The sequence below is a fragment of the Scyliorhinus canicula genome, chromosome 20, assembly GCF_902713615.1.
Source record: "Scyliorhinus canicula chromosome 20, sScyCan1.1, whole genome shotgun sequence".
Taxonomy (NCBI): domain Eukaryota; kingdom Metazoa; phylum Chordata; class Chondrichthyes; order Carcharhiniformes; family Scyliorhinidae; genus Scyliorhinus; species Scyliorhinus canicula.
Window position 1 is genome coordinate 52,305,229 of NC_052165.1, and position 19,915 is coordinate 52,325,143.

General features: G+C 48.8%; 1 protein-coding gene across 4 annotated transcripts in view; it reads right to left on the reverse strand.

Annotated features, from left to right (window-relative positions):
• Positions 1-19,915, reverse strand: part of cacna1c (calcium channel, voltage-dependent, L type, alpha 1C subunit) — a 1,225,933-nt gene that overhangs the window by 710,971 nt on the left and 495,047 nt on the right. For 3 of the 4 annotated variants that reach the window (XM_038780479.1, XM_038780478.1, XM_038780477.1), the window contains exon 11: positions 263-292. The exons of the other annotated variant lie outside the window; for it this stretch is intronic. In XM_038780479.1, the coding sequence (XP_038636407.1) occupies positions 263-292 (30 nt within the window). The remainder of the gene's footprint in view (positions 1-262; positions 293-19,915) is intronic. 4 annotated transcript variants of the gene reach the window in all.

Sequence of the window (19,915 nt, forward strand, 5' to 3'; positions counted from 1 at the left end):
ACCATGATGTCCTTTGCCATGGCACAAGGTGGACAGCACATCATGTGAGACTCACAATGATGGTTCCAGAAATACCTACCTGACCTCCTGACTATAAAATCTCCTATAACAACCACTTTCTACACTTTGCAGTTTTAAATATCAAGATAAACAATAATGGATTCTGTATTTCACCTTAACAGGACAAAAAAAACTAAAATGCTGTTATGCTATGTATCAGCAATATAATTAAAAGTTCAAATCACATCTTGCTTTGGTTTACCTCAAATGATGCAGAGCCACCCGCAGCAACCTTGAGAGTGGAAGGAAACAACATGAAATAAAAATAAATACACATAAATGCAAGGAGATTGAAAGTAGAAACTCCAACAGACAAGACATAGGAAGAATAAGGCAAAATAATGTGCAGAATATTGGCAAAGAACAGAACAAATAAAGACTGACAGAGCTCCTCACTGGAAGTCAAATCTATCTTAGCCTGGCAATTATCTATATCAGAAAAAAAATTCTGAATAGTGAAAGGGGGACAAGGAATTAATTGTACAAACTACAACAGTTAATTCTGTCAACACAAAACACATGAAAATGTCTGATTCTGTATCTTCATTGTATGTGCATTGGCCTCCAAATTATTGCTTTATCCTTGAGAAATAGCTTGGGCCTGAAATTCCTTCTGGGATTTTTCTGAATACAACGTGAAAATTTAGAACACAAACGAAATCCTTTGAAAAATGGCAGAGATACGGAGCTGGATTTTCAATGCAGGGTCGGGAACCCCACACCTGGATGAATTCCTCATCCTAACACTGTACCTGAGCTGTGTCGCGCTCGTGATGTGATCTTCAAATGCAAATTGGATCATCACCCAGGGGCAATCTCAGTGCCCAATCAGAACCACGTTAGGTACTATCACGGCATTGCCGATTAGAGCAGGCAGCTCCTTGAGGTGGAATGTGATTGTAAGCGTCCATGGTACAATCAAAAAGGATCATCACTCGTGCCAGTGTTCGTCTGACCCACTGATAAAAAAGTTATGCAAAGCAAAGTAACCAAGCCAAGTGGCGAATCCAACAATTGTACAGATATGTTCTAGTTCACCGGGGAAAAAAATCTAAATCTCATTCTGTTTTAGTTCCCAAGGAGCTTGTTTTTAAAAATAAATTTAGAGTACGCAATTATATATTTTTCCAAATAAGGGCAATTTAGCGTGGCCAATCCACCTATCCTCCACATCTTTGGGCTGTAGGGGAGAGACCCACGCAGACATGGGGAGACGTGTTATTAGGTAATTTGGGCATTCTGAATTCTCCCTCTGTGTACTCGAACAGGTGCCGGAATGTGGCGGCTCGGGGCTTTTCACAGTAACTTCATTGCAGTGTTAAGGTAAGCCTACTTGTAACAATAAAGATTATTATATTGTATGCAAACTCCACACAGAGTGTGACCCGGGGCTGGGATCAAACCCAGGTCCTTGATGCCGTGAAGCAGCAGTGCTAACCACTGGTACACCGTGCCGCCCTCTAAGGAGCTTGTTAAGGGACTGTTAATTAGAGATGAGTGTATTAGCCGTTCTCAACACCTCAGCAAGCTATTGAAAATTCAAGGTCGTCCTGGAGGTGTTGGGATCCCGAAAGGACCTCTGGGACTGCGATTTTCAATGGCATCAGCTCCAGACGACATGACTCTTTGAAAATCCTGGCAGTTTCCCGGTGGATACTAGTGGCTTTTCACAGTAACTTTGTTGCAGTAAGCCTACTTGTGACAATAAAGATTATCATTATACCATTTATGAATAAACTGAAAGTAAGGGGTAAATGAAAGTTGAATGTGCTCCCCACCAGACCCTCACATCCCACGAATGGCTTAAAAAAAAACCACGACGGTCTTCCGGTTGCGGCTATGCGGAGCTAAGCCGCACGTTCGGCAGCTCCCGCTTTAAAAGGACTTGTGGGCTCTTTTAAGGGCCCCAAATGGCGCTGATTCGACGATTCCCAGTGGATAAAGGGGTCTGGAGCAAATCCCCCCGGGATTTATGGTTCGGACTCAAAGTGGGGCGAGGAGAAAAACGGCAGCAGCTCCCCTGGACAAGCGGGGGAAGGTGGACAAAATGGCGGCCAATGGAGCCCCTGAGGAGTGGAGGCAGTGGGCTGAGGAGCAGCAGGCGGCCCTTCTGCGCTATTTCACGGAGCTGAAAGGGGAGTTGTTGGAATCCCTGAAGGTGACGACGAGTAAGCTGCTGGAGACCAGACAACCCAGGGTGCAGCGATACTCGAGTTGCAGCAGCAGGCCTCTGAGTGCAAGGAGGAGGTTTCAGCCTTCGTGGGGAAGGTGGAGATACACGGGGCACTTCATAAAAAGTGGCAGGATCGGTTCGAGGAGATGGAGCTTCGGTCACGGAGGAAGAACCTGCGCATCCTGGGCCTCGAGGAGGGGCTGGAGGGGTCGGACCTGCTGGCCTATGTGGCTGTGATGTTGAACTCGCTGGTGTGGGCAGGATCCTTCCATCTGCCCCTGGAGCTGGAGGGGGCCCATAGAGTTCTGGCCAGGGGGCCTAAGGCGAATGAACCCCCGCGGGCGGTGCTGGTGCGGTTCCATCGGTTCAGTGACCGGGAGTGTGTTCTCCGATGGCCAAGAAGGTGAGGAGTAGTAAGTGGGAGAATTCGGTAGTGCGTATCTACCCGGACTGGAGTGCGGAGGTGGCCAAGCGGAGAGCCGGGTTTAACCGGACGAAGCTGGTGCTCCATGGAAAGCAGGTGAGGTTCGGCATGTTGCCGCCTGCGCGCCTGTGGGTCACCTACAAGGACCGGCATCACTACTTTGAGTCCCCGGAGGAAGCGTGGGCCTTTGTGCAAGCTGAAAAGCTGGACTCGAACTAGAGATTGGGGGCAGTGGGAGTTTTTCTATTCTATTCATGCATCATTGTTTATGCTGTAGCAGGTTATTCTGTTTGTTTTTGTTTTTTCTCTCGCTTTTGGACGATGTGGGTTATGGTTCTGTGTTCTAAGAGGGGTACTGGGGTTTGTGGTTGATCTATGTCTTTGTTTGTATGGAGTTGGTTGTTGGGTTGGGACTGCGGTTTGGGAGCTGCATTGGTGGGGTGGGGCAGTGTGAAAGCGCGGACTTTTCTCTGGTTTCTCACCCTGCGGGACGAGGGGGTGGAGCTGGTGGCGAGGGGCGTGGTTATTAGACCGGGTTTCCCGCGCTGAAGCGGTGCCCAGGAGCTGATGCAGGGGAGGAGGGGGGACCTCATATCAGGAGGGGTCGGAGTTAGAGCGGGAGCTGCCGGGGTCAGCAGAAGTCAGCTGGCTTACGGGAGTACAGTGGAGGGAGAGTCGCGGCTAGGAGGGGTCCTAGCCTGGGGGGGGCACTGGAGGAGTTCTGGAAGGGGGTGGCGAGGACGGTGTCGAGGGTGGTGGGATCCAGGGTCAAGCCAGGCTGGGGACTCGCGATATTTGGGTTTGGGGTGGAGCCGGGAGTACAGGAGGCGAAAGAGGCCGATATCTTGGCCTTTGCGTCCCTAGTAGCCCGGCAGAGGATCTTGCTGCAGTGGAAAGATGCGAGACCTCCGAGTGTGGAGACCTGGATTAATGACATGGCGGGATTCATTAAGTTGGAGAGGGTTAAGTTCGCCATGAGGGGGTCAGTACAAAGGTTCTTTAGGACGTGGCAGCCTTTCCTCGACTTTCTGGCTCAACGATAAGGTACTAGGTCAGCAGCAGCAGCAACCCGGGGTGAGGGCGGGAAAGGGGGGGGGGTTTAGGGGGATAGTGTTTAGGTTAATTTGCTTTTTGTTAATTTATTATGTTGTTTATTGGGGTTGGGGGGGTGGGGGGTTTGTTATATGCGTTGTTACGGGTGCCGGGGGGTGTTTATTATTATTATTGTTATTGGTATTATTGTTTTGTTGATATATATTTTTCAAAAAATTCCAATAAAAATTATTTTAAAAAAAGAAAAAAAAAAAACCACGACATCCATATCACCCAAACACATTGTACCAGATTCACCAGCAACTTCAATAGCACCTTCCAAGCCTGTGGTCTCCACTCCCTAGAAGGGTAAGGGCAGCAGATATATGAAAACACCATCAAGGGGCTGGTTTAGCTCACCAGGCTAAATCGCTGGCTTTTAAAGCAGACCAAGCAGGCCAGCAGCACGGTTCGATTCCCGTAGCAGCCTCCCCGGACAGGCGCCAGAATGTGGCGACTAGGGGCTTTTCACAGTAACTTCATTGAAGCCTACTCGTGACAATAAGCAATTTTCATTTCATTTTCATTTCATTTCATCTGCAAGCACACCTCCAAGCCTGGAAATATATTCTCATTCTTTCACTGTTACTGGGTCAAAACCCTGCAACTTCCTTCTTCACAGCATGGTGAGTATATCTACTACACCACCTGGACTGCAGTGGTTTACAAAGGTGACTCACCATCACCTTTCAAGGTCAATTGGGGATGCGCAATAAATGCTGGCCTAGCTAGTGATGCTCAAAGCCTGTGAACAAATTTCTAAAAGAAAATCATTGCCACACTTCCTTCTATCTTACAGGACAAAGTGGTGTCCCACTGCAAGCAACAGGACTGACCAATGATGGACATGCATTTCTTCATCCAGATGGAAGAGACACTGCTCACCATCATTGGAGTGACCATAACTCAGTAATCCTCCTCTTCACATTCCACTTTCTCCTCACCCCACAATCTCATCTGTTATTTTTTGTTACACGCCATCTAAGCACACACCTCTTGGCACCAATGCCCGCCCACATGAATCCCGCCAGAGAGGGTCAGAACATCATGGAGGCTTGAAGAACCCAGGGCTGGATCCTCTGCACTCTCGCGCCAAAATCGCAGCCGGAGCCGGGGCGGAGAATCGATGTTCTGCAAGAAATTGGGACCGGCGCCAGTTCACCGATTCTGCAGGCCCCGGAAAGCAACGTACTCGGGGAGTACACCGGGTCGCCTGGGACCATTGCCAGAGGCCGGCTCAGCAATTTCTGCCCCCGACCGGCTGAAGTCCCGACAGCATGGAACTAATGTGCTCCAGCCGGTTGGGATACTCAGTCCGCGGCTAACCTGGTCGGGGCGGGCAGATCGGAGCCTGATAGGCGGCCGGGGAATGTTCATGCAGAGTTTGAGGGTCGGCGCGCGGCCGATCGGGGGGGGGGGGGGTCTCTTTCTTGGGTCTAGCTCTGTGGTCCGAGGCTGCCATTGAGCAAGGCGCGCCCGCTGGAGGCCGCAGTTGTGCACATACGCGGCCTCTGACCTGGAACTGCGGGGGCCTGTATCTGCAGCAAAAGCTGTGAGATTTACTCCGGGTCCCTGCGAGCCCCCGGCAGGGCTGGGAATTAGTAGTCCTTTCACGCCAGTTTTTCTGGCGTGAAACTCCCCCATTTTGACGCCGGCGTGGCGACATAGTCCCAACAATGGCGAATTCAGCCCCCTGTGTCCAGCCCACAAATAGGAAGAAAATGGGTTCAATTGACCCATTTGCATCCTCCCGCTGATGCGGGGCGCAAACATCAATGCTGCCGCCAGGGGGGACTGGGGCATTCCAATGGTTCTTTTGCTCAACACGAGATTCTCCACTGCATCGGTATCTCCGCTACTAGCGGCAGACGGCAGAGAATCCCCCAGAATGTACAAAAATTGGACAACTATAAGACGATTATTCTTTAAGGGGGCTTTGTGTTTCTTGTAGAGTGATGTAATTTAGTTGACTGTGGGTTAAAGTGGGACTGGATACAATACCTCCCACACTGTGGAACAATGACCCGATTCTAGAGGGCACCCTCTTGCGAGACATAGATGTGTGCAGAGGCAAGCAATCGGACAGCTCCAAGCTTGGACTTTATATGGTACATAAGCAAAAATTGTTAATAAGCACTTGTTAAAAAAAAAGTATTTAATTCAAAACATGTGCAACATAGTAACACAAGGTTAACATCAGCAGAGTATACAGTTTGTACATTTTTTTCCCATTTACTCCTCGTACCCCCACGACAAACAGCTCCTCAAATCAAGTCATAAACAGCTTCCACATACCTCAGAGTCCTCCTCTGAACTCCTTAGGACAAATTTGATTTTCTCCTACCTGAGAAATTCGTACAAGTCTCCCAACCATGCCGCGACCCACAGCGACATAGCCGACCTCCAATTCAATAATTTTTATTAGTGTCACAAGTGGGCTTACATTAACACTGCAATTAAGTTACTGTGAAAATCCCCTCGTTGCCACATGGGTACAGTTTTGGGTACACTGAGGGAGAATTCAGAATGCCCAATTCACCAACCAAGCATGTCTTTTGGGACTTGTGGAAGGAAACTGGAGCATCCGGAGGAAACCCACACAGACATGGGAAGAACATGCAGAGTCCGCATAGACAGTGACCCAAGTCGGAAATCCAAACCGGGTCCTTGGAGCTATGAAGCAACAGTGCTCACCACTGTGCCACCGTCTCCGGGCAAGAGAGACGAAGCAACGAGATCGGCCCCCTTTCCCTCCAGCAGCTCCGGCACCTCCAACACGCCAAAGATCGCAACCATACAGTTCGGCTTCATCTCAAACCTTACAATTCTCGACAATTTCCTAAACAGCACCTCTCAACAGTTCTCCACCTCCTCACACCCCCAAAATATATGGACTAGGGTTTGGTGGCCCCATCCCACACCTCTCGCACCTGTCTACTACCTCCAGGAAAAAACCCACATCTGGGCAAGAGTCATTGTGGACCCATGCACCACCTTAAACTGTATAAGACTCATTCTTGCACTGGAGGAGGTTGAGTTTACTTTGTGCATTTGCACCAAAGCCTCCATACTATCTCCCTCCTCAACTCACCCTCCAACTTCTGCTTCATCCTTTTCACTAAGGTCATGTCCTGTTCTCCCAGCCACCTATATATGTCCCCTATCATGCAGGAGCAACATTTTCTCTAAAAGCATATATTCAGATACCTGAGGGAATGAATAGCCATGATGTGGAGATGCCGGCGTTGGACTGGGGTGAGTACAGTAAGAAGTCTTACAACACCAGGTTAAAGTCCAACAGGTTTGATTCAAACACGAGCTTTCGGAGCGCAGCTGAGGAAGGAGCTGCGCTCCGAAAGCTCGTGTTTGAATCAAACCTGTTGGACTTTAACCTGGTGTTGTAAGACTTCTTACTGAGGGAATGAAGGCAGCTCCTTGCGTGCAAAGCCCTGCCGCAACTGACAGTATCCAAACTCACACACCTGTGATAGCTCAAACATCCTCCTACAGTTAACCACAGAAAAGTCAATCCCGGAATATACCCTATACACGTGCGAGAAGGAGTACTCCCTCTTTCCCAGGTGCCCAAACCTCCACGGATATTCATCAATATCACCAGAGTCCCTACCAGCACCCCACTCATTATCACAAACCTCCACCTCTGAGTCCTGCACCTTCCAACCTCCCGTAAACCCCATTTCCTTATTCAGCAGTATGGCGACCAACCTCGACTTTGAGTTAAACATCGAGTGGAACACTTGCCCCACCCATCCCTTCCTCCACCTCACCTAATCTTTCACCCCGAGATGCGTCTCCTTGGGGAAAATCACCTCTACTCTCAAACCTTTTTAAGTGCGCTAACACCCGGGCCCAATTAGTCCACAGACGTTCCACATAATAATTCTCACCAGAGGCTTCCGCCTCTCCTCCCCACCTATTGTCCATTACCATCACCCTGGGCTCTGCCTTCCCAATACTATTCTCAATCAGGCCCACTCAAGACAGCCCCCTGCCCTGTCCATGGCCAAACTTATCCTACATAACTGCTGCATTGCCTCCCCTCCCCATTAATAAACACTTAATTTTAAACTATACATTACTCAGAACTTCTTTCTGAGACTTACTGAACTACACATATCTTACAACATGATAGCAGAGGTGGTAACTATCGGAAAAACCCAGCGCCTCACAGAAACAGGAAAAAAAAAAATCGGTAACCAGAAATAGTGAAAAAAAAGAAGCATTTTGACCTGAAGGAAAGCACCAGAAGCAAAGGAGATCACGAGAGAAAAGCTCAAAGCAAGATTGAAAGCAGAAAGCAGATATAAAGCTCCATACTGCAGCAGGAAACTCCATTGAATCCCATGGAAGCCCAACATCAATATCCAGAAAGTGCATCTAGTAGGGGTGAACTAAAAAAAATGAAGTTCTTTGCCAGAGCGAGTTTAAAACGCTTTTAAGTCAACAACAGACAGAATTGTCATTTTAAAAATCACCATGAACAGCTGAGTTAGCGCCTGACCATTCAGCTCATTCTGATCAACAAAAAATTGAATTAAATAACAAATAATTGGCAGTTAAAGGACCCAGAAAAATCCATGATTTGACGGTTACATGATCTAAAATACTTAAATACCGCGGGGAAGAATCAAGCAAGAGTGATTGAATAGAGATTGCAACCACCATTACTCCGGGAGACTGCCAAAAATGAGTGTAGTAAGCCTCGCCAAGAACAAGCATAGGGCAATGCCATCTTGTATTTCCTAACAGCATTTAACACACTTTTAATTGTAAATGACCATGGATCAAAAATCTACCTTCCCAGGCCAGATTGGATTCTTCCAAAGTCGAGAACAGTCATAGAATTGTGGATGTTAGAGAAAAGGATTCCTTCGGTACATCACTGTTTTAGGTCCAGAGAAAAAGTCATAAACTGAACAGGTTGACACACTGCTTTATTTGCTAAGTCCAGTAGCTGATAATATATAGCTAGACAAAGCATCAATGAATCCTTTGTGAAATTTGATGAAGTTGTAAAGTCATTTGACACATATTTTAATTTGAGCATAAACAAGGTCCTTGAAAGAGCAAGGTTTAACAAACGTGTCCAAAAGCTGTATTGAATAGCTGAAGGCCATTACTGTGGTGATCTGAAACCAGAGCTAATCAGGTACAGAATTATTGTTGGAGTGGCACACTCTCAAACATGCTTCATGTTTCGGAAAATTTGACCCTTGAAAAATCCATTCAAATAGTCAGGAAATCGAAAATCCATTTTCAACACTGTCATGTGAGAGTACCTTTAAGACATGGATGTTTAAGCAATGTACCTTTAAGAAATGCAGCAGCTCATATTACTGAAGTGATGTCAGAGGGGGGAGCTGAGCTGAGATCACTTCTGCTTTTTCTGCTTTTAGTTTCAGTTTGAGAGAGCAGCTGAAAAGTGCCTGGCTGGTTTGCTGTGAGCTGTTTTGAAAGGAGAAAGCCAGTTTGAGAGAGAGCAGTGAAAAGTGCCTGGCTGGTTTGCTGTGAGCTGTTGTGAAAGGAGAAAGCTAGTTTGAGAAAGCAGCTGAAAAGTGCCTGGCTGGTTTGCTGTGATCTGTTTTGAAAGGAGAAAACCAGTTTTGAGAAAAGAGCTTGGGTGTGTCTGAGTTTGCAGTAAGCTGGATCTGCTGTGATCTTTGCCATGAAAGACTATCTCTGAATCATTTGGGTGATTTAAACTCATAATAGTAATGTCTTTAACCTGATGTGTTTCTGTTTAAAGGTGTTAAGTCTTTTGGAGGTTTGAAGGAACATTTTGAGTAATTATTTAGTGTTGTATTATTTTGGGGGTTATCTTTGAAGTAAGGTGTGTTAGAATGTTAAGTTGAATTCATGGAATAACCATGGTTTTGTGTTTAAAAACTCATATGTCCATTATTGTAGTACCACACCTGGAGAACAAGCCGTGTGCTTCAAAAGCAACAATCCATTAAAGGGAGAGGTTGGGTGAACTCCATGATACATTTTGGGGTTCTGAAACCGCCACTCCCATAACAACACAGACACATCTCCAGCAGCATACGTAAACCATGGTACAGAAGAATCCCCATTGTTAGCTAGCAAAACAGTAGAGGAACAGGGACACTGCAGGTCAAGTGAAGCAATACTGTAACCGACCATTAAATGTTGGGCGACTATGCCAACACTGTGGAGCCAAGCACGCCCACAGGCACAATTAACATCCTGCACTCTCAACACAGTGTTTTCGTTGCAACTGCATAGAACACTTTGGAAAGCTATGTAAAGCTAACACAACTAGGTGCACAGGTGATTCCAAGACAATTCATGAGATTGAGGTACCACATCAAAAGGAAACACAACTACACTTCTTGGATGAGGTCAACACTCACGTATTTTTATCATTGAACATAGACATCTCAGTTAATGGTCATCTTCACTAATTTTAAGTTGGATATGAGAGCCAGTGTTATGGTCCTCCAAGACAATGCCACCCAACTGTACAGAGCAGTTGCATCAAATCTCAGGTGAAAGGCACTCTGCAGGCGATGCTCAGGTACAAAGACAAAATAATACAAAAGTCCATGTTCATTGTCCACAACCTAGTATGTGCCCTTTTAAACCGAAAAGCCAAAGTCAACCCTAACCTCCTACAGAAAATTGGCGAGGTTAACCAGCAGGGGCCTGTTTCCAAATTTAAAAAGGTGTTCCATAACTTTTTACTGGATCTAGATGACTGAGGATTACACAAAGGGAGGATGCAAAACCCGTGTGCCTGTTCACACCATGAAAAATTGCCCATGCACTCAAGAAGCAAGTGACGCAACAGTTGGATGAGATGGCAAAATGGGTGCTGTGCCATCTCCCCTGTCATTCAGTCAACTGAATGGTGTTCTTGGATGGTCGCTGTTCCAAAACCGAATGGGTTAATATATCTGCGTTGACTTGACACAGTTCAATAAAGCCTTGGTGAGAGAAGTCCACCCAATGTCCTGGCTGGATGACAGCCTGACCAAATAAGTATTGTGGTTTAAAAACTTGACGCCAAGAGTGGTTTTTGGCAACTCCCATGACACAAAAGGTTTGAGTTGCAAACCACATCACCCACTTTTTTAGATTCTGCTTCAACCGCTTACCATTTGAAATGACCCCTGCACCAGAAAACCTTCAACACATGTTGGCCATTTTTAAAAACCTAGTGTAATCTGCCAAATGGATGATATTATGGCCCACAGCTTGACAGTGGAAAAACATGACAAATGGCTCACAGAGGTTCTAGAATGCTTGTAGGAAGTATGGCTGACACTGAATGAGAAATGTGAATTCTACAAGACCTCTGCTGTGTTCTTAGGTCACATCATCAGAAACAAAGACACCAGTGGACACACAGAAAATAAAAGCAACCTGTGAGTTCCCAACCTCATTCTCAGTTCTTGGACCTTCAGACATTCCTGGGTATAGTCAACCAGTTGGCAACATTTTTAACCAATCTGACACAAGTCACAGTGGTACCTTCTCAAGAATACCAGGCATGATTCTGGGACATATACCAAGAGGGAGCATTTGATTGCATCAAAGCCATGCTGTTCTCACACAAGATCCTGTCCCACGACGACCTACCCTGACCACCATCACAGTTGGCCTTCAACGAACAATGATGTGAATATGATAGAGAAGCTCAAAACGTACACTCAAACCGTGAGGGGACACCTGCTAACCACCACCGACAAAAGAAATGAAAGGTGGGCAGTGTATCTACATCCACCATTACTGTCCACATGAGTGGCCATAGCAGAGAATGAATGATGGTACCATGATACCATGAAGACTTGGATTGAACGTCAGAAGCATGTTTCTGTCATGGACAATCTAATCAAATACAACGAACAGCTGGTTATTCCAGCTTTCCAAGAGTGAACTGCCAGGTCTGTGCACCGCACAATTAGGAACAGAAGCCCATTGTCCTCAAACAATTCCTGATGAAGCCTTGGGAGCAGTTGGTAATCAAATTATTCATCTTCAATGGCAGATCCTTCTTCATTGTGATGGACAACTTCACTTGTTGGATTGAAGTGAAGCAATTGTACACGACAAGCACAGAGTGTTGAAGGAGATGTTTGCAGGCCATGGCATCCCAGATCAGATAGCTTTGGTTAATGTTCCCCACAATTTTCAAATGAATACTTCACCTAATTTGCCATCACTGAAGACTTCTAGCACTGTACCATCTCCCCGCTTCCCCCAATTGAATGGGGAAACAGAAAGAGGGATCCACACCATAAAAACACTCCTGATGAAGAACGGCATCTTCCCGAAAGCACTATTAACCTACAGGGCACCCACTACAATGTGGCTTAGCCCTCCTGATGGGCAGAAAACTTCAGACACAACTCCCAAGCCTGCCATAAAAATCGAATACCAGGTTTGATAATTAAAGATGACCAATATAATGGTAATGGCTGGGTGGAGGGAGATGAGCTGTGAGGAGAATGCAGAGATGCTTCTGTGTGATTTGAGCAATCTGAATGTGTGGGGAAATGCATGGCAGATGCAGTATAATGTGGATACATTATCCACTTTGGTAGAAAAAATGGGAAGGCAAATTAATATCTGAATGGCTTCAAATTGAGAGAGGGGAATATGCAATCAAGCCTGGATGTCCTTGTACACCAGTCACTGAAAGTAAGCATGCAGGTTCAGCAGGCGCTAAATTTTATGTTGGCCTTCAGAGCGAGATGGTTCGTGTACAGGAGCAGGGATGTCTTCCTGCAATTATACAGGGTCTTGGTGAGGCCACACCTGGAATATTGTGTGCAGTTTTGGTCTCCTTATCCGAGGAAGGATAATCTTGCTATAAAGGGAGTGCAGAGGTTTACCAGACTGATTCCTGGGATGGCGGGACTGACTCATGAGGAGAGATTGAGTCGGTTAGGATTATGTTTGCTGGGGGATCTTATAGAAACCCATAAAATCCGAACAGGACTAGACAGGGTAAATGTCGGAAGGGTGTTCCCGATGGTGCTAGTTTCCCGAACCATGGGTCAATATTTAAGGATACAAGGTAAAACATTCAGGACTGAGACGAGGAAAAATTTTTTCAACCAGAGTGCGCTGAGCCTGGTGCATTTGAGACCACAGGAAACAGTTAAGGCCAAAACAATTTGGCCGGGATTCTCTGTTGGATTGCCAAAATCGTGAATTTCAACCATCTGAGGCGTTGGCCCACTGCAGGGGAGATGCACAATACATCAACCTGAATATGGACTGAGCCCACTAGGTTGCTCAGGCAGCGGGATTTGTTGCCATTGCTGGGATGCCTCAGGTCCGGGTGGTGCCCCGCTATGGTTCCTGGGTGACAGGGTTATCTGCTCTGGTCGAGGCTGATGACACCTATGCAAAGGTCTCAGATCGACGCAGAGAACCACTAAAATGATGCCCATTCAGCGACCGGGGCCATCATTGACCAGTGCATCGCCATTCTCAAGATACGGTTCAAGTGCCTGAACCGCTCTGGAGGGGCCCTCCAGTATCGACCTGAGAGGATCTCCCACATCTGCTGTGTCCTCCACAACATCGCGCAGCACAGGGGAAGCATGCTGGAGGAGGAGGATGAACGCCAGGCCTCATCCGACGGGGAGGATGCGGAAGAGGGCCATGATGGGCAGGGCGTGGGGCTCGAGCAGCCACAGTGGGCCATACAATGTGTGTGCCAAGGCCGCCATGCACGGACAATCCAATCGCCTGTTGAACATTTACTGGCGCAGCTCATCGCTCATAAATGAGGATCCCCGCTCGCTGTGGACGTAGGTGGGGAAACCAAACAGAGCGAAGATGGTGTTGAGGGCTTTGATGATGGTGGCAGACGTCATGCCGGCGCATGCGATGGCGAAGGGGAATCTTGAGTATTCGTCGACCACATTGAGAAAGTACGCGTTGCGGTCGGTGGAGGGGAGGGGCCCTTTGAAGTCCACGCTGAGGCGTTCAAAGGGGCAGGAGGCCTACACCAGGCGTGCACGGTCTGGCCAGTAGAAGTGCGGTTTACACTCCGCGCAGACCTGGCAGTCTCTGGTGATAGCCCTACTTCCTCTATGGAGTAGGGCAGATTGCGGGCCTTTATGAAGTGATAAAAGCGGGTGACCCCTGGGTGACAGAGATCGTCGTGCGGGGTGCGGAGTTGATCCACTTGTGCGCTGGCACATGTGCCTCGGGATAGAGCATCGGGGGGCTCGTTGAGCTTACTGGGGCGATACAAAATCTCGTAATTATAGGTGGAGAGCTCGATCCTCCACCTCAAGATTTTATCATTTTTGATCTTACCCCACTGTGTGCTGTTAAACATGAAGGCAACCAACCATTGGTCAGTGAGGAGAGTGAATCTCCTGCCGGCAGGTAATGCCTCCAATGCCGCCCTGCTTCTACAATGGCTTGGGCTTCCTTTTCGACAGAGGAGTGCCAAATTCCGGAGGCATGGAGGGTGCGGGAAAAGAATGCCACGGGCCTGGCTGCCTGGCTGAGGGTGGCGGCCAGAGTGATGTATGATGCATCGCACTCGACTTGGAAGTGTAGCGTCTCGTCGACCGCGTGCATCGCGGCCTTGGCGATGTCGGCCTTGATACGGTTGAAGGCCTGGTGAGCCTTGCCCGTTAGTGGGAAAACGGAGGAGTGAATGAGTGGGCGGGCCTTGTCCGCATAGTTTGGGACCCACTGGGCATAGTAAGAGAAGAACCCCAGACATCGTTTGAGGGCCTTGGGGCAGTGGGAGTTTCATGAGGGGGCGCATGCGATCGGGGTCGGGCCCGAGAACTCCGTTCTGGACCACATAGCCGAGGATGGCTAATCGGTCTGTGCTGAACACACGCTTCTCCTTGTTGTAGCTTAGGGTAAGGAGTTTGGCGGTGTGGAGGAATTTGGAAAGGTTAGCGTCGTGGTCCTGCTGGTCGTGGCCGCAGATGGTAATGTTGTCCAGGTACGGGAAAGTGGCCCGCAGCCCGTACTGGTCAACCATTCAGTCCATCTCCCTTCGGAAGACCGAGACCCCATTAGTGACGCCGAAAGGAACCCTAAGGAGGTAAAGGCGGCCGTCCGCTTCAAATGCGGTGTACTGACATTCCGCTTTGCGAATGGGGAGCTGGTGGTACACAGATTTCAGGCCCAGTGTCGAGAAGACCCAGTACTGTGCAATCTGATTGACCATATCAGATATGCGAGGGAGGGGGTACGCATCGAGCTGCTGTACCGATTGATGGTCTGATTATAGTCAACAACCATCCGGCTTTTCTCCCCACTTTTCACCACTACCATTTGGGCTCTCCAAGGGCAGTTGCTGGCCTCGATAATACCTTCCCGCAGCAGCCGCTGGACCTCCGACCTGATGAAGGTTCTGTCCTGGGCACTGTAACGTCTGTTCCTGGTGGCGACGGGTTTGCAATCTGGCGTGAGGTTCGCAAACAGGGAAAGTGGGTCGACCTTCAGCGTCGTGAGGCCGCATACAGTAAGGGGTGGTAGGGGCCTGCCAAATTTCAAGGTTAGGCTCTGGAGGTTGCACTGGAAGCCCAGGCCGAGTAGCAAGGCAGCGCAGAGATTGGGGAGGATGTAGAGGTGGAAGCCGCTGAACTCTACATCCTGGATGGTAAGGGTGGCAGTGCAGTACCCCCGGATCGCCACAGAGTGGGATCCGGAGGCCAGGGAGATTCTCTGGTTGGTGGGGTGGACTGTGAGGGAGCAGTGCCTTACCGTATCGCGGTGGTTGAAGCTCTCAGTGCTCCCGGAGTCCAGAAGACAGGAAACCTTGTGCCCGTCGACATCCACTGTCGTCGACGCGGTCGCGAGGTTGTGCGGTCGTGTCTGGTCGATCGTGACAGAGGCCAGACGTGGCTAGTCGACGGCGGTTGCAGGCGATGAGCAGCCCGATGAGGTGTCCGACAAGCAGGGGTCCTGAGGCGGGGAAGATGGCGGTGCCCACGGGCCGCACGTGTTGTGAGGGGAGCAAGATGGCGGCGCCCATGGGCCGCACGTGGTCTGAGGCAAGTAAGATGGCGGCGCCCGTGGGTCGCACATGGGGGGGTGCCAGGGCAACAGCGGCGACCGAGCAGGCCTGGCACACAGCAGCAAAATGCCCTTTCTTACCACAGGCCTTGCAGAGCACGCTCCGTGCCGGGCAGCGTTGTCGGGGGTGTTTTGACTGTCCGCAGAAGTTAGCACTTGGGTCCCCCGGGGTAGTGTGGTTGCCACGCAGTGCAGGACTGGGGTTGGCTGGGGGAGGTCGCTGATGGGGTGCACGGTAGGGTGTTCGCTGGCGGGGTCCACAATGTCCAGGAAGGGTGGGGGCGCGGTCAGGGGCATACGCCTGTATATTGCATGAGACGACTGTGAGCGAGAGCGCTAGTTTCTTGGTCGCCGCGAGGTCGAGGGTAGCCCCTTTTGAGAGTCGCTGGTGGATGTAGGCTGACTCTATGCCTGTAACAAACGCGTCTCTTAGTAGCAAGTCCGAATGTTTAGCGGACGAAACAGCCTGGCAATCGCAGTCTCTCACTAGGAGTTGCACGGCACGCCAGAAATCTTCCACAGACTCACCGGGGAGTTGATGCCGCGTGCAGAGGAGGTGCCTGGCATAGATCTTGTTGGTCTGCTGCATGTAGTTCTCCTTCAGTAGCGCCATGGCCTCAGCGTATGTCGGCGCGTCCCAGATGAGGGGGAAAATGTCTGAACTCAGCCGCATGTAAAGGATCTGGAGCTTCTGTGCCTCTGAGGGTGGTTCACTCGCAGATCCAATGTATGCCTCGAAGCAAGCTAGCCAATGTGCGAAGGCCGACTTGGCGTTGTCTGCTTGAGGGTGCAGCTGCAGGCGATCAGCCTTGATGCGGAGATCCATCGTTTTAAAATCTCAGCGTTATAAATTGATGCACTATCAATTACGACGAGATGAGAGTAGAGAGTAATCGAGGCTTTATTACGCAGAGATGTGGAGCCTCCCGCAGCTGCTGCCGAGATGCCTGCAGCTCGGAGAGCCCACACATTTATACTCTGCCTACTGGGCGGAGCCAGCAGGCAGGGATCTACCCCCGTACCTGTAGTACAGGGGCCTTATGTAATACCCTTGTGTGCAGTACATAATACAACAGTGGTGACTACCGCACTCAATATACCACCCGCCCAACAGCTAACAGTAACCAGATCCTTGAAATGCAATATAAATGGTCACCATCTACGACAAAACCCGTCAATTGCTCCCCTCACCGTGAACTTCACTTTCTCAAGATGCAAGACCTCCATCAATTTACCCAGCCTGCACTGGGAGGTGCCGCTTTCTCCAACGCAGCAGGTTCCACCGCTAAGCCAACAATGAGGCAAAGGCCATCATCTGTAGATGTCTGTTACGCTCCTACTTGTTTGAGCAGATCCTGTGTATATGGAGGGTGTGTCCATAGGGCATGGCTTCTTTAATGTGTTTAGGGTGGAAGCTGGAGAAGTGGAGCATTCTGAGGTTATCCATGGGCTTGCGGTAAAGTGAAGTGCTGAGGTGACCGTCCTTGATGGAGTATGTCCAAGAATGCAACCGATTCTGGAGAGTAGTCCATGGTGAGTCTGATAGTGGGATGGAACTTATTGCTGTCATTGTGTAGTCGTTTCATTGATTCTTCGCCGGGTGTCCAAAGGAAAAAAATGTCATCGATGTATCTGGTGTATAACGTCGGTTGAAGGTCATGTGCGGTGAGGAGGTCTTGTTCAAACTTGTGCATGAAGATATTGGCATATTAAGGTGCGAATTTGGTCCCCATGGCTGTTCCGTGTGTCTGGATGAAGATCTTGTTGTCGAAGGTGAAGACGCTATGATCCATAATGAAGCGGCTAAGTTGCAGAATTGCGTCTGGAGATTTGCAGTTTTCAGTGTTGAGTACTGAGGCTGTTGCAGCAACGCTGTCGCCATGGGAGATGCTGGCGTAGAGTGCCGAGACGTCCATTACGACAAGGAATGTTCCTGGTTCAACTGGTCCATGGGTGCTGATTTCTGTAAGACGTCCGTCATTTTGTGACAGAAGCTGGGCATTCCTTGTACGATGGGTTTTAAGATGCCCTCGATGTAGCCAGAGAGGTTCTCACACAGAGTCCCATTGCCTGATACGACAGGATGGCCTGGTGTGTTGGCCTTGTGCATTTTCGGGAGGCAGTAGAGATATCCAACGTGGGGAGTACGTGGAGTGAGAACACGTAGGGTGCTCTGAAGGTCTGGAAGCAAGTTCTTGATCAGTCAGTTGAGTTGGTGGGTGTGTTCCTTGATCGGTTCTGCGGGTAACTGTCTGTAGTGTTCCTGGTTGTTGAGTTGTTGGTACGCTTCTTTGCAGTATTCCATTCTATTAAGTATGATGGTGGCTCCTCCTTTGTCTGCTGATTTGATGATAATGTTGTGGTTGGTCTTGAGAGCGCGGGTGGCATTACATTGTGCTTGGGTGATGTTCGGGTCTGTCTTGTGAATGTGACTGCTGAATTTGGCATTGATGCGACTCCCGACGGCATGAGCATACAAGTCTAGGGCAGCGGCCTTCCGGAGGGGTCCAATTTGACTCTTTCCTCTTTGGTTGTCGCACTGCAGATCTGTTGGTCTGCTGTTCCCGTTCATTCGTTGTCTCATTGGGTTCGCTGTCGGCCTCTTGGGGTCTGTGGAAGAACTCCTGGAGCCTCATTCGCGTGATGAATTCCTCCGTGTCTGCCGCAAGACTGATGAGGTCCATTTTGGTGGTGTATACACAGGATCTGCTCAGACGAGGAGGAGCGTAACAGGTATCTACAGACGCTGAAAGATGCCCTCATACGAACGGGAAATGGCACTCGACTCATCGATCGACAGTTCCAACGCTCCGCAGCAAAAAACCGCATTGACCTCCTCAGAAGACAAACACGGGACACAACCGACAGAGTAACCTTCGTCGTCCAATATTTTCCCGGAGCGGAGAAACTACAACATCTTCTTCGCAGGCTTCAACATGTCATCGATGAAGACAAACATCTTGCCAAGGTCAGCCCCACACCTCCACTACTTGCCTTCAAACAACCACACAACCTCAAACAAACCATTGTTTGCAGCAAACTACCCAGCCTTCAGACCAGTGACCACGAGACTACACAACCCTGCCATGGCAATCGCTGGAAGACATGCCAGATCATCGACATGGGTACCACCATTACATGTGAGAACACCACCCACCAGGTTCGTGGTACATACTCGTGCAATTCGGCCAACGTTGTCTACTTCATATGCTGCAGGAAAGCATGTCCCGAAGCGTGGTAGATTGATGAGACCATGCAGACACTGCGACAACAGGTGAACGGACATCGTGCAACAATTGCCAGGCAGAAATGTTCCCTTCCAGTCGGGGAACACTTCAGCAGTCAAGGGAATTCAGTCTCTGATCTTCGGGTAAGCATTCTTCAAGGCAGCCTTCAGGACGCGCAACAAAGCAGAATCGCCAAGCAGAAACCTATAGCCAAGTTCTACACACGAGTACAGCCTCAACCAGGACCTTGGATTCATGTCACATTATATTCACCCCCCACCATCTGGCCTGGGCTTGCGAGATCCTACCAACTGTCCTGACTTGAGACAATTCACACCTCTTTAACCTGCTCTATCTGGACCTGTAAAGACTTAATTACCTGCAAAGGCTCGCATTCAAAGTATCGCCTTGCATTTTTGACTTCGTCTATATATATGTTTCTGGAACCTACCTCTTCATTCACCTGAGGAAGGAGCAGTGCTCCGAAAGCTAGTGATTCAAAACAAACCTGTTAGGACTTTAACCCCTGGTGTTGTAAGTCTTCTTCCTGTGCTCACCCCAGTCCAACGCCGGCATCTCCAAATATTAAAATCTGTGTTAAACTGTGAATATATAGGTGGGTGAAGGAATTTACATTATATTAATCTTTTCATATTTAATAAAGGTTTTATTATTTTGTTTAATGTTAATCTGTTCACCCTTAATGTCTCTAAAGTCAAGGACATTCAACAGGCAAACAAACAAAAAAATCAGGGAGGGGAAATGTGTGCTGAAAGTTTTAACTTTGGATGATCACAGGAATATGATATGAATTATTTGTAGCGATGTCTCCCATGCAAAGCTTTGTGATGGGTTTTTGAGTGCAGCAGGTTTTACAATATTTCTTGTGGG